The sequence below is a fragment of the Gallus gallus genome, chromosome 10 (assembly GCF_016699485.2).
Source record: "Gallus gallus isolate bGalGal1 chromosome 10, bGalGal1.mat.broiler.GRCg7b, whole genome shotgun sequence".
In the NCBI taxonomy this organism is placed as follows: Eukaryota; Metazoa; Chordata; class Aves; order Galliformes; family Phasianidae; genus Gallus; species Gallus gallus.
The window spans coordinates 7,421,993-7,438,646 of record NC_052541.1 but is presented as its reverse complement, the minus strand read 5'-3'; the positions used below and the strand labels follow the sequence as shown (position 1 = coordinate 7,438,646).

The following is a 16,654-nucleotide window of genomic DNA, read 5'->3' as shown; positions in this document are numbered from 1 at the left end:
AATTTCAGATCTGCTGCAGTAAACATCAAAAAGAACTGGTTACTTTCTATAAGCTGCGTGTGTTTTGGGGCTTTGGGGGGGGGGGGGGGGGTAGCTTTTCCAATGGCATATCCAGCTTTAGATCTCTGTACAAGTTCACAGTTGCTTTTAGTAATGAAGGAAATGATACATAAATACTTGAGAATTTTTTTTAATAATGCCTCGTGGTTAATATTTAAAGAATGCTGCTGGAGGGAAAGCTTTACCGTGTTCTAGAATAGACTGACAAACAGTCATACAAAAGGAAACTTTGCTTATAGGTCTTTGTGGTGTAGGGTAAGACGAGTGATCGAAACTGCAGTGATAAAATTGTTCTGCAACTTGTGAAGCCTTCTGACCCCGCTCAGTCGGATACACACCGTGCCAGAGTGCACCCAAGTCTGCTTCTGGTGGAGACTGAGCCGTGCTGCATTTGTCAACTCAGTGTTGATTAAAATAGGTGACAGTAGAAAATTACTCTCCAAAACAAATGAAGTTTCCATGGTCTGCTGTAGTTTAATGTTATTGTGTAATTAAATGTAATATAAACTTGATTTATCTTATGATGATCGTTCTGCAGTTTCAATTGAAGGATGGTTGCTGTCTGACAGGAATATCTTTACATCAGGAAATTAAAAAATAAAAAAAAAGATTTGCTTTTGTATTTTCCCCTCCCCGGGTGAAACAAACTTGCAGACCGGTTTTGGCTTAAAAAAAAAAAAAAAAAGAGTCAGCTAAAGAATTTCATGGATTAACTTTAATTTTGTTACATCAGAAAAATTGGCTCCAGCAGAAAGCATCCTGCTGCGGCCTTGCCCAGTCCCCAAAGAGCGCCCTTTGACATCATTTGCAATTGCAGGAACTCGGCACGGCTTGGGATGGAATCCCGAACTGCACGCAGAGCAGAGGGTGGCACATCTGGCCGTAGGGGGAACAGAGGGGCTTTATTAGCAGCGGCTGCATCAGTAATGCCGCAGAAGCACGAGGTGTAATGCTGGGAGTACTCATTACCTGCTCGTCCCCGGGAGCACTTGTTGTTCTCCTGAAATAGGGATGTGAAAGAGCAGAGTATGTGGCACAAGGCTGAACTGTGAGAGCTAGGATTTTTTCATAGAAAAAATAGAAAAAATTCATAGAAATGACACTTCTCTTAGTTTTAGAGTACCTCCTGCAGACAGTAAGAAAGCGGTAAGTACTGGCTGGTAGCGCAGTTAGAAATGGCACCGTTGCTAAGCATGTTCCCTTTGTTTGTTTGTTTGATGTGCTTTCTGGTCAAGAAGTGTTCAGTGGGATTCACCAATAAGTGAAACTTCCTTGAGGGGGGTTGGGCGGGACGGCAGTATCTTTATACAAAACAGTTTTGTTCTGTAGCGAGGAAAAGGAAAAAAGTAAATTCAATTTCCCTTGAAGAAGATGATGTTGGCAGAAGGAGCTAGGAAATGAGTAATTTAACTCCTTTTTATGTAATTAGTGTAACCAGACATGGTTTTATTTTAACATTTGCTTAATTTTCAAGCCAGATTTATTTTAAAACTCTGGTTGACTTCATTTCCTGTTCGCTCCGAATGTTCTTGTTTTCTTTTTAGCTGGGCTGCCCATTAGACTTATTCAAATAGATTTTTAATATCTCAAACTCATCAAATATTTGCTAAGTGGCCTTTGAAGTTGATTTGTATTTTATTTCATGTATTATTGAAAAGTTAAGAAGTAATAGTCTTTTTGTTCTTATTCAAGCTGCTTTTTATTTGTCGTCGCAATACAATGGAAAAAGAACAGCCTGAATTGATTAAAAATAAATAAATAAAAGGCCTGGAAACTCAGTTAAGGATGAAACTCAATCCCCAGTCGCAGGCACCTGGGCGGCTTCGCCAGCACCAGGCTCTGCTCTGGCCCAAGCCCTGCCAGAGCTGGTGCTTCCCTGCAGGCTTTGAGCTGTCTGCCCTCTAAAAATCGTCATTCCAAAGTCCTTTTGACCGTCTCTGTTACACTCACTGCAGTTGAAATGATGCAAGCGACTGTGGCCAAAGTGACTGGCTGCCACGGCTTGGGAAGTGCATATATTTCTAAATACGCTTAGATAAATCCAAGAGGAAATACGAGTAAAGGCTTTTAATCAAGCTGCAGCATGAGCGGAGCCGGCGATTAACAGCAGGTTTCCATTGCGCCGCGTCACCGTGTCCTGCAGGCAGCACTGTGCTATCCACGGCCACGCGCTGCCCAGCTTTGTTCTGCTGTCCACAGCTCAGAGCCCCGTGCTCTGGTTTAGGTCTCAGATTGGGCTCAGTTTTGCACTCGTGATCTTGAGTCCGAGTGTGTGTGGGCTGTCTGTTGGTACAAATAAATGCAGCAGCGGGGCAGTTGTGCGTATAGGAGTGCTGCTTGTCTCAGGTTGCGGTTTTACTGACTGAGATAAAACTTAGGCTTGCTCTGACCCCTAGTCATTCATTAGATCTTAATTACATAGAGAAAAAATGCACCACGTTGGACACGCAAGCGATTTACATGTATTTTTAACAGGGACAGTTTCTGGGCTGGTCGCTTTTCAGATTTTTTCTAAAACATCCTGGCCTCGCCCCTGACGCCGTAGCTTTCTGAGCCCAGTCCAGCTTTTTGGTGGCTTCCATGCTGCAGAGTATTCAGGGTTTACTGGAGAGAGATCACAAAAATCAGGCTACATCAGCTCACGAGAGGATGAATTAACTCAGTTTGCTTATAAAACTGACTGCTGCAAGTCATTATTGGTGGGACACTGCAGTGGGAGCGGGTGGTTTTTAACAGCCCACATCAGAAGCAGTGCCTGGGGACCCGCGCTCCACGCCGCCGGCTGCGAGGTGGGACGGAGCTGTGGCAGTGCCTGGCACGGTGTGGCCCTGCGGTGGTCCCGCGGCCGCTCTCGGTGCAGGGCCAGGCACAGCTGTGTGCCGATGGCGGCCCTGCAGGGCCCGCTGCTGGTGCAGCCACTGCCCGAGCGTTGTTTGGGGATGGTGGGTGCTGGGAGAGCTGCGTGCGCCAGGAAGTGGAGGAGAAACATTCGTGGGAGGAATCGGGTTACAAAGAGAGCTCTGCTAACGTCATTATGCTGAAATAGTCCAGATTGCACGCTTCAGCCACCCCTCCGCCTCTGGCAGGCAGGAGCAGGCAGGGGGCTGGTACGCATGTAAATGCATTCAGATACAGCAGAGCTCCTCGGTCCCTGTGTGCCCTTGAGGTACTGTGCGGGCGTTTCTGTGATGGGAATATGGTCAGCTGCAGCAGAGAGGGGCCCAGGTCAGAGTGAGGAGAGCCGAGGAGGGCAGCCCGGCAGGCAGCACAGCCCGATGCTGGCCCTTCTGTCCAGCTGTGGTTGTGTGGCAAAATAAGGAAGAAGCTTGGTGCTGGTGGTATGAAATGTCTTTTGGAACACGTTAAGGAAGCTCAAAAGTTGTGCTCCATGTAAACATAAGTGCAGGGATCTTTTTTTCTTCTTGTGAAATCTGAGTGGAGGGCAAAAAAACAAAGGCAGGCTGACCGTACCAGCCTGGTGTGTAAAGGCAGGAGCTCCAGAGCGGCACCTGTGAGCCGTCACTGTGTGTGGCATCTGCAGGACCAGATGGAGCTCCTGGGCTCGGTGTGGGACACAGCGACTCCAGCACGTGTTGGTCTGGGGCTCCTGTTGGCCCCTCCGGGTATCCCACATCACAGATCAGAGATAAACACACTGCGGTCAGTTCTGCAGCACTGCAGCCCATGAGAGCCCTGCACAGATCCCGTTAATCTGAACGGCGTGCTTTGGGTTTGTAAACCTGTTTCAAAGAACTGGAGCATCGTCTTTTGGGTTTTTTTTTTCCTAATCTGTTTTCTGCCTTTATCAGAATAAATGTGTTAATCTGTTGCTCCTCTAGGTTTGAAGGTTGCCAGGCTCCTGGCAGCTGTTGGCTCCGGGCACAGCTGTAAGAGTTTTTTTTGTCTTTCTTTAAGAAGTAAATTTAGGAAAAAGCCTGCCCTCGAGCTGATGGATAGTTTGTAGCTTGAATAAAAGCACCCTCCTGCGTTAGGACTAAGCATGACTGGGAGGAGAAAGGAAAGCACACCACGGCGGGGCAGTCCCTTGCCAGCTCGGTTCTGGAGCTGTGTGCAGCACGGGTTTGCCTGCGGGCTGCAGTGGGACGGGGCTGCTGCAGCCCTCGGGGAGCTCCTCGCAGAGCTGTGACGTGGAAGGTGGAAATGTGCCTCAGGAAGCAGCAGATATTGTGCTGTCTGTGAGATTTTGTGCAGCCCGGAGTGACCTGATGTGATTGTAGGTTGGGGGGGTCCCCCTTTCCGTTTCTGTTCCTGTGTTAGCTTACAGGAACGAGTGTATATTAAACAAAGGATAAACTTGCATAAGGGTATTTATCTCTCTCCGGGTAAAATCCATACTAAGACATGAAAGGTAAAAGCTGCATTAATTACTCAAGAGGGATTCAAAGCTCAGCAGTTTACTAGGATTGAAGGATTTATTGAAAAACAGTGGTTCTCATGTGTAACTCCAGGCAATAAACCTATTTAATTAAAGGCTTAATCTTCTAGTTGACATGTTTGCTACTGTTCCAGTAAAAAGCTTCATCTGCAGCCGGTTCTCGTAACGGTACAAATAATAGTGGAATCCCTCATCTTTGTTCTTTTTATTTTTAACTGTTTAATTGTATTACGTTGGTTGTATTATGAATATTTAAAGCTTTACGTGGCCCACCTTCCAAATTATTTGAATTCAGGCAGTGTATCCTTACGTCTTCCTTTTGCAAACCGAAGGATGTTATTTTTTCACTATATGTTTGCATTGATAATGGTGGCCTGTATTGAGCAGCAGTTTTTGAAGAAATCTGCCTGCTGAAGCCGTGTACGTGCAGGCAGAGCTGCACTGCGTTACTCGAGTTTATGTGAAATGGGAACTTTGAAAATCATTATTTTCTAAGATTTCATCTCAGTGCTTATTAGAAGTGCGGGTTGCATTGTGGAAGAAACGATGTGTAACGTGCAGAGGCATGGGGAGAATTGCTGGGTGCCTGGATGACTTCGGTGTGGTCAGATGCAGTAATGGGACTAAGTAAGATGTATGTAGCTGAGAAAGGAGGAAAATGAGAGAAAAATGCTGAAGTGAATAAAATAACGTTCTGAAATTAGATGTAGTTCTTTTCTAATCCTGTTTCAGCAATTAACAAATGAGATGTTTTTGTGTTTTTTAAATGTGTGTGCCTGTGTGTGTGTGTGTGTATATATATATGTATATAAATATAAATGCTTTCATCCATGTGCCTACATAAAAACCATTCACATGCAGTGAAAATTACTGCTCCCCATGACTTTCCTTTAAGGATCAGATTGTTACGAGCACTGTGGTTGACAGTTGCAGTGCCTTAAAGCAATCTATTATTAATCAAGTCTTATCCTTCCCAGGTATAAATGAAGAATAAAATTTTGTAGTGTTCTGTGGGGTAATATTGGAGAAAATTGTGAGGTTGTTACATTAATTTAGACAGGTGCTCATCACTGCTTGGAGCACGGCTTAGTCCAGTCTGCTGTCATCAAGTGCCATACTGGAACAGCACCTTTCAACTAAATCTTTCCCTTGCTGAGGTAGAACCTGAACTCTGATCTCTAATCCAGCAAATATTTTGTCTTTTAAAATTCTATTTTTGGACTACTTTATTTGAATTGTATCTCTGACAGAAATATTTTCTTTGCTTTCCTTCAGGTTGCGGCTCATCGGGAGGAAAGCGTCAGCCTCAACAGCAACCACGCCGTTCTTCCCAGTACAGTTTCTGCTCAGAGCACAGAACTAAATCATAAAACACAAGAGAGCTACCGAGGTAACTTTCAGCACTGCTAAATGCTGAACGGGGTCTGAAATGATCCGGAGCCAGCGAGGCTATAGATCATGGTGAATGTGCATCAGTACAGGGGACAGGAGCATAAGTAAGATTGAGAAAAGAAAACTAATGTCAATTTTAGATCCTATTAGCTACCACTGTTAGGGATCACTGCAGTAATTCGTAGGGCATCCTCGTGTCAGCCCTGCATGTAGCCGCTGCCTTCTACTTTCAGTGGGTGTAACCTCCACTTCCAGGACAGCAGCCACATCCAGCTGGCCAAGAGGGCTGCGGCGAGCTGATGCCCATTTCAGTCTAGCCAGTAAAAGGAGGTGTCTCCTCGCAGTTGTTTATAGTTCCTTTAATTTTCAGCCCAAAGAAGTAAGCTATAGGAGACAGAAGTCAGCTCATTCATCAGTGTGCCTGTGCCATGCAGAGATGTGTATGGCAGATTTGGCCCAGGGCCCAACCCTCTGTCACTACAGCTGTAGCTCTGCCTTTAGATTTGCAGCCTCGACCTGAGGTGCAAATTTTTGTACTTTGCAAAATGCCCTTCCATCTTTTATAGTGTCTTTCAGTGATTAGGCTGCTTTTGATTAATTACGATCTCTTTACAACTCCATGACACGTGTCCAAGTACAGCAGTGTCATTAGGGTTGATCTTTTGTTCCTCTTCATAGAATCATTAGGGTTGGTTCTTCAGCATCTCTAGGGACAGTGACTCCACACCTCCCTGAGCAGCCCATTCCAGCGCCTCGCTGCTCTTTCTGAGAAGAAATTTTTCCAAGTATTCAACCTGTTAGCAGAGCAAAGTTCTGTGTGCTGGCTGGCCAGACTGCTTGCTGTGCTCTGGCCTGCCTCCGACAGTGTCTGCGCGAGGTTTTGTTACAGGAGTAGGTGCCTGGCCCCGCGATGCTCACACGGATCTGTTTGTTTGCAGCACTGTCAGGTGGCTTGCAGAGCCAGTCTGTGGCCATAGGTCCAACAGAAATCAAGTCTGAACATAAGGAGAAGGATGAAAATATACATGAACCCCCCTCATCGGATGACATGAAATCGGATGATGAGTCCTCCCAGAAGGATATCAAGGTTTCATCTAGAGGAAGAACAAGGTGGGTCGCTGACTTGAGCGAGAGAGTTTGTGCTCCATTAATGCTCCCTATCAGTTGGAGATTTTCTGTAAGTTCAGTAAGTGTATTTCAGAGCCTTTGTATTACCTTGAATGCTTTTATATTATAAGCTGATATATTGGAAACCGGCAAAAACTATTAGTTGAAAATGGTTCATTCTTCACCTGAGAAGACGGCTGAGAATCCCTAACTGTTGGAAGGTGTGTCAGAAGCTGAGTAAAGCAGCAGTCAGTGTAAAAAGTAAAGTCAAGTCAGTGTTCCTTTTGCTTCGAAGGGCAGCTTCCTCTGCTCTGCCGAGAACTGCTGGCAACGTGTAGGCAGCGTGCTGTGGATATTCCTTAGGCAAAAACCACTGAGCATTTTTTTCAGGAAAATGCAAGAACAGCAAGAGCTTCCTTGAGTACTGAAGCATGAATATCTAACCTTTTTTTTAAATTATTTCATACACTTCAATATGAAATAGAGTAAATAGGAAGAAGTTTTAATTTCATCAGCTGAGACTTCTGAACTAGCAGGATGACTTGCTTGAATTATTAGTGATATTTCGATATACTTTTATTTATGCTTTCTTGCAGCAGTACTAACGAAGATGAGGATTTAAACCCAGAGCAGAAAATAGAAAGAGAAAAGGAGAGAAGGATGGCAAATAATGCCAGAGAGCGTTTGCGTGTGCGAGACATCAATGAGGCGTTCAAAGAACTCGGCCGGATGTGTCAGCTTCATCTGAAGAGTGAGAAACCACAGACGAAACTGCTGATTCTTCACCAGGCTGTGGCAGTCATCCTCAGTCTAGAGCAGCAAGTGAGAGGTCAGTAGCCCATCCTTGCTCTGCGGCACTTCGGTATGGAACAGCACAGGGTAGCCCGATGCACAGGTTGCCGAAAGCATTTGGCTTCTGTAACTGTGTTACAGGTTTTTAGGAAAAACAAGGAATTGTTTGCTTTTTCATAAAGGGGGAGGAAGGGAGTGCTCGGTGTGTACTTCCATCTTTTTTTCTTTCCTGTGCAGTAAGCCATTTTGTTACCGAGTGCTCAAGGTGAATTAGTTAAGCCATTGACACATCTTGCTTTCTACAATTCAAACCAGTGCTTGTTCAGTGGTAGAGATGCTTTAGCAAAACAAAAGATCTCATTTAAGATGAACTGCACACAACTGAGATATTAAAATATAGTGAGTTAACTGTTTTTTGCATTAAGCCTATTCTGGGGAAGAGGAGCAAACCTGCAGCTGTGTTATTTGAGTCTGGGTTCATTTTGCATGTAATATCTGTCCCCAATTCCTTTAGATTTTTCTAGGTAAGAAATACATGTATTGATAGCTGCAGAAGGAAGAATTCTTTTTGCAGTTCACTTTCTTTTAAGGAGAGATGGTTAGATGGTTCCTCTAGGAATTGTATTTAGTTATTCAGCTGTCCCAATCTTGTCTGTCAGAGAAGCTGCTGATGACTTTTAATCTCAAACCTAATTTCAAAGATGTGTTTAAAATTCTGAGGCACCTCTACCACTCACATAGCTTCGCTTAAACTGGTGAGCATCCTCTTCCTTTGCTCCCTCGGGCTGTTAAATAACCACCTCTAGCATCTCTGTGATGCAAGTGCATCGAGAACAGGGAGCATCTTTCAGATGTGGATGATGTCAGTGTTCATATTTACTTGAAGTGCTACATTTCTGAATCACTGATGTCACCGAATGACATCAATGTCTTACTTTTGTGTACCTTATTTTTACTTTATATCCAGATTTGCTGTTTGCAGTGAAACAAAGCAATTGCTAAAAGTCAGTGCAGTGACAATGTGAATGCCCTAATGCAAGCTTTTATGTACTTTGCAGTGAGGCTGATGTGCAAAGGATTTTTGGGCAGCTCTACTGACCTAGCTTGAAACAAATGCAATGTCTCCGCTCAGAGTTCTTGCAAGGCATATGCAGAAAGTGGTGTTACTCTGCAGATCAGATACCAGCTAATCTTAGCATTTCTGAGACTCTGACCTTGGGTTTTTTTTCATCTGAAAATGCTCTTCTGTCTGCAAGATGAGATTGGCTGTTATGAAGAAGAACGTTAATGGCTTTTAGTGGTTAAAAAACATCAAACAGGCTGTGTGAAAATGAAGGAAATCACTTTGGCTTTGGTCAGAGGCTGCTTCCAAACTGTAGCACTGTTAGAAACCTTTTCCCCAAACATACTTGCAGTTCATTTGGACTTACTCTGCAGACAGTTCAAATTGCAAAATTTCCCTTCCTCGCGCATACATCTCATGTTGTGCTCTACTTGCTGTGCATGTGAAGGCTGTGTTCCCTGCTTCGTCTTACCCAGTCTTTCCTTGCACCGTTCCAATCTCTATTAAGTATCCTGAAACTGAGTGACCACAGCTTTGTGTGGCATCCGGAGGAGCTTTAACCACTGTGTTATATAATGGCATCAACCATTTTCTCTCTGTTGGTAATGCATCTTCTCATTTTGCAATCGATGCTGTTCAGAATGACACATTTCAGATGCTAAGCTTGTAACTGTAAGCTAGCGTTTTTTATCTCCATTTCTTAAATGACTGTAAATTAACTTCCTTTCAAAGTTGCTACATAATTAAATCTTTCTTAAAACTTCCAGGCCAGCTACATTGAAACATTGAAAAATTGCCCTCTAGTTAAGAGAAGTCAGCATTTGTTTCTCAGCAGACTCTTTGGGAGTGATGCTCCTTAGGAGTTCCAGTAGGAAGCTGTTGATAATGGTTTGGGTGAAAACAGAATTAGCAAAGCTGTGCAGAGTTGCCTGTCAGATGAGCTAGAAAAGCACCCTGTAACATGAACAGGGGTCAGCAAACTGTGGTTGATAGAGGGATGTCTGTGCAGTTGAAGAGAAGGGCTACAGGTTTTGAATGAGCTAGTGTTACCTGTTCCGTTTTGGCAGTCTCTTCAGAGTTAAAATTGTACCTGCAATCTTAAGGTGCAAAACAGAGTTGCCAACAGCTAGAAAAATACCCCAGCATGTTGATTAAATTCAGTCTGTACTGGGAAGAAAATCACTTCTTTCAAATGACAGAATATCTTACATACCTTGTGTCTGTCTGGCCACGAAGACTTGTCTTTTATATTCTAATTCATGAAAAGCCATTTTGAAGAACAGAAACAGCTGAGTTTTAGAACCTGTCGATTATTTGAAAACTGGATCCACATCTCCATCTCTGAAGCTGATTGAAGAAGTGGAAGCATGCTGCTGCAAGTGTTTCGACAGCCCACAGCTGGCTGTTACAAAGTACTGCCTTTACAATGGGACAGGAAATAGGGTAACAAATTCCTCTTGCTCTCTGTGACTAAATCTGAAGAATATGATGACGGGTGCTGGATGATTTCACAAACTTGAGGGATAAAGAGAATTGTTGACTTCAGAAATTCTGCCTCTCTCTTAGAGCAAGCTAATGGCGAAGGTAGAGAAAGAAGCAGAAATGCTACTAAAGGCTGTGTGATGTCAGAAGGGTTGGTGTGACTTCAGCTATTAACAAAACTCAACATTCTGCTTTAATTCATTATAAATTGCAGAAAGCTTTTCTCAGTTTGTGTTTGTAGCACCTTCCTGTGACAAGAGAGGCACTTCCTTTTGCAATGTTTTTGAAGGTGTATGTAGGCAGGAAGTCAGCTCCTTTTTTTAAATACCAATTTAGGAGCTGCAGGGCTGGATTTTCAGCAGAGCCTGTCTGCAGGTTTGGGCACCTGTGCTTTGACACAGGCCTGTAAGTACTCAGGGATGTTGTGTAGCTATTTTTATTGCAGTGACAGCGTTGATACTCCCTTTGGTATCAGTGTATGGGATGTTATTTTTCTATTGCAGAACGAAACCTAAACCCTAAAGCAGCCTGCCTTAAGAGAAGGGAAGAAGAAAAAGTTTCTGCCGTATCGGCAGAGCCGCCAACACCACACCCAGGAAGCCACCCTGGCCTGAGTGAAACTACCAACCCTATGGGTCATATGTGAACACCAGCCAGGTACGTCTCTTGTCTAGAGCGGGGTGCCTGGGGTAGCGTTGGGTCTGACAGCCATCAGACATACATTTTACTGGCTAACATTTGGAAGAGGATACGTTTATTCTAAGCTACAGTATATAAGCTGCCACTAGTATAAACTTCTTGCTGCTGCCAAGTACTTTCATATTTCTGAGCATAAGCAAATTATGCAGGTTTATGTAGTTTTATAATATGGTGATTTTAGTGAAATTCTCTTCTTTTGCATGTGTTTTTGTTTATGGATAAAACTCTTGGCTCAGGTGGCCTTCTTGGCATGACATCAGAGGAGCAGTTAGCAGCTTGCTAGATAAGCCAAGAATAATAGAGATTAATTATACATATTTAAGTGGTCTAAACATCACATTTGTTCATTTAAAAGTCTATGTATTGCTTCCCAATGCTGGTAAAAACAGTTAGAGATGCTTCTCATCTCACAGAGGTTTGCTGTCTGCCCTAAGGCCGGCCATTTCAACTCGTATCTTCTGCCCAGCAGAGATTGCTAGCTCTTAATTCACAGTCTGTGTTAGTGAAGATAGGTAAGATTTAAGAAGCAATGTGTGCAGCTTTGCAAGACAAACCAGTGTTTCCAAATGCAGTACAAGATGGCTCCTTTAAAGCAGTACAGACTCTTCAGGTATATGGTAGTGCTTGTCTTTAGCAGCAGTGATCAAATTAGGCACAGTCTCTTGCTTATTTTAGAAATAGGAATACACAAATCAAAGTCAAATCAAATTGTGGTTTCTTAGGTCTCAGCTTCAGATAATACTTTTTCTTCTATACCCTGAATCTAAATATGTCATTTTCCTGAGACTAAAATGTTGAATGCCAGTAACTCTGATTGGGCAGACCATTATCAAGCCTTTATTTGTGGACATGTTTAATTCTTGCAGTCTTGGTATCCCGATAACTTTTTACAATACAGCAGTTGCATACTTCTTTTAAACCAAAATAGATTGTTGAACTGAGGAATTGTGGTAAAGGTTGTTTTTAACTGCCTTTGCATTAGAAAAGAGAAAATAATATCCTGTTTCTATATCTTATTTCTAGCATGTGAAGATTTCAGTAACTGCTCAGTTGTTGATGTAAATTTGGCTCATAGCAGACAGATGCTGGTGTTTGAGCAGGATGGAGATGCAGCTGCCCTGCCTCCTCGGTTAGGAGGTTGGAGATTGTTAGTTTTCATGGAGTTTCTGCCTGTGCTGGATATGCTCTAGGAAAAAGGATTTCAGGACCACTCAGTATGATATTCTTCCACACTTCATAACTGACTGAAAATGCCATAAATTACAGTTCAAATTAGTTCATTAATGTTGGTATTATGGTTCTCACTGTTTCTTTTCCTAATATCTTCTTTCCTCCCAAATTTCTTGCTAAAATTCCAGAATTATTGGTAGGATACACAGAAGGTGACCTTTCTTCACAAGGACACAGACAACTAACATTATATGAAGACACAAACCTGACAGGAGAAAACACTTGAAGCAAGAAACCCAAATGCAATCTTATGATCAAAGCTACTGGTCAACACCTGCATCAGGATTGAAGATAGAGGATCTTCAGATAGAATTTCAGCCCATGAAATACTCTGAACATATCATTCTGTTGCAAGCAGTGTGTCGCTTCTGCACAATCAGAGACTGTTGTGATCTCTCCACTCATTGTGGAAGTTGCCTTGTGCCTAAACTGAATTGACAAATGCATTGTAACTACAAATTTTATTTATTGTTATGGAACTGTAAAGGTCTACATATAAAGGGAAAAGTTAACATGTTAAAAGCTGATACAATTTCAGCTGGATGCCAGCATTTATTAAAGCTGTTCACATTCAGAGAACAAAGCAGTGACAACCGTCGACCCGTAGCATTCCCAGCATACCTATTAGTGTCTTAAAAAAGGAAGGGAAAAGTCTTTTGTTGTCCTTTCCTCTCCTTTTGCCATATGACTAGTGTTTTCCACGCAATAGGAAACTATTCCTTGGTATAGCTTTTTTTATGTTATTTTTGGTCTCTGGTAATCTGAACAGTTATGGTCATAGTTACCCTTCCATACTGAGCTCCGTGTTTCAGGCCGGTAAGGGGCCTCCTGAGCAGGCTCCAGGCAGGAGCAGTACTGTGACCATAACATTTCGTAGATTTAAAAATTGATTTTTATTTTCCCTCAGACTTTCCTCAAATGTTTTTTTTTCTAATTATAAACAAAACCTTTTTAGGCTTCTAGGCTTCATAGTAAAGCTTGTAACGTGAAGTGTAAATTGGGTGGGGAGAATCTACTTTGTTAGAGTTGCTTTGTTTTCCGAGCAGTAAGTACTACATATAGTACATGTAAAGTGTTAGCTGTACGTAAGCACAAAATGCATTAAAATACAAAGGAGATTTTTTTCAGGCTGTATTTTTGGTGAATAGTAAAATCCTAAATTCACCGTGGCAGGTAGTGTGATGACATAGCCACCAGTAAGGTGGGCTTACTTACCTAATGGAATATAAGAGCAATGGTCACCAGTTTTTCCTTACTGTATCCATCAGTTATCTTGTCATTTTTGTATGGCTTGTCAGTGGAGAAAAATCAGTGTGAATCAAATGCAAACAAATGACCCCTCCCAAGCCATATCAACATTAAACAATTAAATGTTTCTCCACCAGAACAGTGTCCATAAGTATTCCTTTGTCACAAATGTGTTGAGATGGTTAAAATCCCTTTGAACTTCCATGGAAACTGTCTTCCACTGCAATGACCATGGGAGGAAACTTCCTAAGCCAAGGTTGTCTGAGCTATTGTTTATATAGTGCATCTTTCATTACTGGTAATTGGTTCACCATACAAAACAGGAACAAAACAGTACTTTTTATGAAGTCATTTGATTTGAAAGAACAAAAGCTGGATCGTTAAAATAAACTAATGAATTTAAGCTCACGTTTGCAATGGTTCCTAACAGAACAGTTTGTGAAAATAGTGGACTCATTTCTGTTACTTTAATTTGCATATACCATCAGATAACACCTGATTATATCTGTGGCCTTGTTCTTCATTTCAGTGTTTATTGGCTAAACAAATTTGTTGCTTATGACGTGTGAAAGTGATCACGTGCCACTGCCTGGCCTTTTTCCTTCTAAGCTTGTTGTCTTTTTGGCTATATTAGACTTTGCAGTATGCCCAGAAGCTTTCCTTCATAAAATAGAAAGAAAAAAACATTTGGCTTATTTTTCACTGTAGCTAGTCTTTTATACAATAATCTTGTAAGAAAATTTCTTGAATTCTAAATATTACTCTTTCTAGATTTTTGAAATCGAAAAAGTTTTCAGTAAAAAGTTTCTTACTTTATTTTACTATATTAGGTAGTAAAAATGTAGGGTTATTTACCATAACCTGTTCATTAATATCAGAAATTTACAATAGCATTGTAAGACCATAGTAGGGTTCTAGCATACCGTGTAGTACCTATGGAGTATTGTAAGAGCTAATTGTCCGAGATGAATTGCTTCTCATCTTGTTCTCCAGTTTCCATTGTTGGTTTATTGCAGATTTGTACCCTGTGTCAAATTTCAAGGTATTGCTGATAAACCTTTCCAACCAGCAGCAAGAAGTTCAAAAACTTTCTGTCAATGTAACAGAAAACACTATGTATATAACATTTATGTAGCAATAAATGTGCCATCTTTTTTTAACATGGTAAATCAGTGAGTTTTTTACATTTCTCTCTCGTAGGTACCGTGTTGCTTGACAAACACTGGCAAAACAGCTGCTGCCTTTCTCCATGTAGAACGTAACATACATTCCGAAAGCACGCAGCAGGTGTTGCAGGCTCAAGGAGTGTTCTTGCTGCTCCCCGCGGTGCAGAAATTCCTACTGAGGAGGAGCGCCTCATCTGCACTCGCTGCTGTATGCAGAGGGAACTGCACAGGCAAACAGCAGTTGGAGCAGAGGCTGCTCCCCATTGGCACCTCCCTGCGGCTGCGTCTTGCACCTCTACTTTGCCTGTCCCTGAGACACACCTGTAACATCCCAGCTCCTCTTGTATACTGAGTTACTTTGAATTAGCTGATGCACCTGTGCATGTTTTGTGGGGAAAAAAAATGTCTGTGGCTTAAGCTTGAATTTAAAATGTTGATAATTTTTCTTGCAAGTGTCAATGAAAAAAAATGGAAGTATACAGGTTTCAAATCACACGAAGGCAGTAGTGAAATCTTCATGTCTAATTCATAACTGCTTAAGCCAAAAGCCCCACAAAACAAGCAGGCTTCAAATCTTTGTTTTCTTAAACTCTCCTCTAGGGAAAATATCCCTGGTATAAAAGCACACCAGAGAAAAAGGCAAACAGATGCCATATATGAAAGTGAATGTGGTGTATGCCATGCAGTGTGGCTGCTGTGCGCAGCATTGTTTCCAACTCTTAGTATTGCCCTTGCTGTGCAATGATTAAGTTCTAGTTTATGCTTGTCAGCATAGTTTTACTGGTAAGTTCTCTAATGTGGCAGTGCTTCTACAGACAACTTTCTAACATGGTCTGACCACGTGAGACTCAGCCATGTAAGTACTTTTAGTTGTTAACCTCTGTTAGGAGCTGTGGAAGTGGTGCCTTGGTGCCTTCCCCAGCTGAATCTAGAGTTCTAAATTACTCCATTACTGATCTGAAATCCAGCCTTTGAGCATGCAGTCGCTCTTATTCCCTTCTTGAATGAGTCCTATAAGTTCGTAATATATTTCAGAGAGGAAAAATGGCATTTTCCCCTTTGTCTTTACCACGCTTTTGCTGTCCTGTTCGCAGGCACTTTCTGATCACCCACCAGTCTTTACTCCTTTGTTTTGTTTTGTTCTACATTTCCTTTTTTTCCTCCATTTTACTACTTGCTTTTTTTCCTTTGTTGTTGTTTTTTTGTGGAAGAAAGGCATGGAGGATACCCTTAGCAGATAGCATTCTGCCAGAAAACTGAGCACCTGAAATACTGTGTGAAAATTCTTGCGTGAACTTGAAGCTTTGGGAAAGTCTTAAAATGGAGCCCATCTTTCCTTCTCTAGCACTGAGTAGATACTGTTTAAAAAGGAGATTCTGGATGCTTTATGGGAGAGTTAAAATTTCCCCCATTAATTGTGGCAGAACAAGTGGCAGCAGTCTCGAAAAGACAATTCAGATACTGGAAGGCAAAGTTTGCCTTTGCAGAGAGGAGCCCTGCCTTCTGCTGCCCACCTGTCCCGTGCGGTGGGGCAGTGCTGGTGAAGAGATGTTGCAGCCTGCAGAGAATGGGACCTGGCAGAAAGGGGGGAAGTTGTGCAGTTAGGAGGCTGCACCAGTCCTCCTTTTTTCTCTTCCCTGTGGAAGAGCAGTCAGGTGCCATTTGCAGAGAGCATTCTGTACCGTTACAACATTTGTTTTACTGAATGGTTAATCCCCCATCAACATGGATGCCATAGCAAGATCGTATGAGTTTATCCCTTTGTGCAAACACTGTGGGAGTGATATCCCAAGCAACTACATGTGCATGGTCAGAATGACATCAGCTGGTTAGATGCTTGATTGCAGCCACCTGGGAGTGTTTGTATTGGACATAAACTGCGCAGACCAGGCCTAAGTCTCCATAACTGCAATCATCTGTGTTGTAAAGAGAATCTCTGTCAATTCTCCCAATCTCAACTTTTCGAACTTTCTGAAGCGCTTGACAGCGCTCAGAAAAAAAATCATAAAGTGCTATCAA

General features: G+C 42.4%; 1 protein-coding gene across 35 annotated transcripts in view; it reads left to right on the top strand.

Annotated features, from left to right (window-relative positions):
* TCF12 (transcription factor 12) overlaps window positions 1-14,638 on the top strand; it is a 186,820-nt gene extending 172,182 nt beyond the window's left edge. For 22 of the 35 annotated variants that reach the window (XM_040706208.2, XM_040706218.2, XM_040706214.2 and 19 more), the window contains 5 exons: window positions 5,732-5,846; window positions 6,787-6,958; window positions 7,552-7,784; window positions 10,796-10,949; window positions 12,350-14,629. In XM_040706208.2, the coding sequence (XP_040562142.1) occupies window positions 5,732-5,846; window positions 6,787-6,958; window positions 7,552-7,784; window positions 10,796-10,938 (663 nt within the window). In that variant the 3' untranslated portion in view covers window positions 10,939-10,949; window positions 12,350-14,629. 35 annotated transcript variants of the gene reach the window in all.
* The last annotated feature ends 2,016 nt before the right edge of the window (window positions 14,639-16,654 follow it).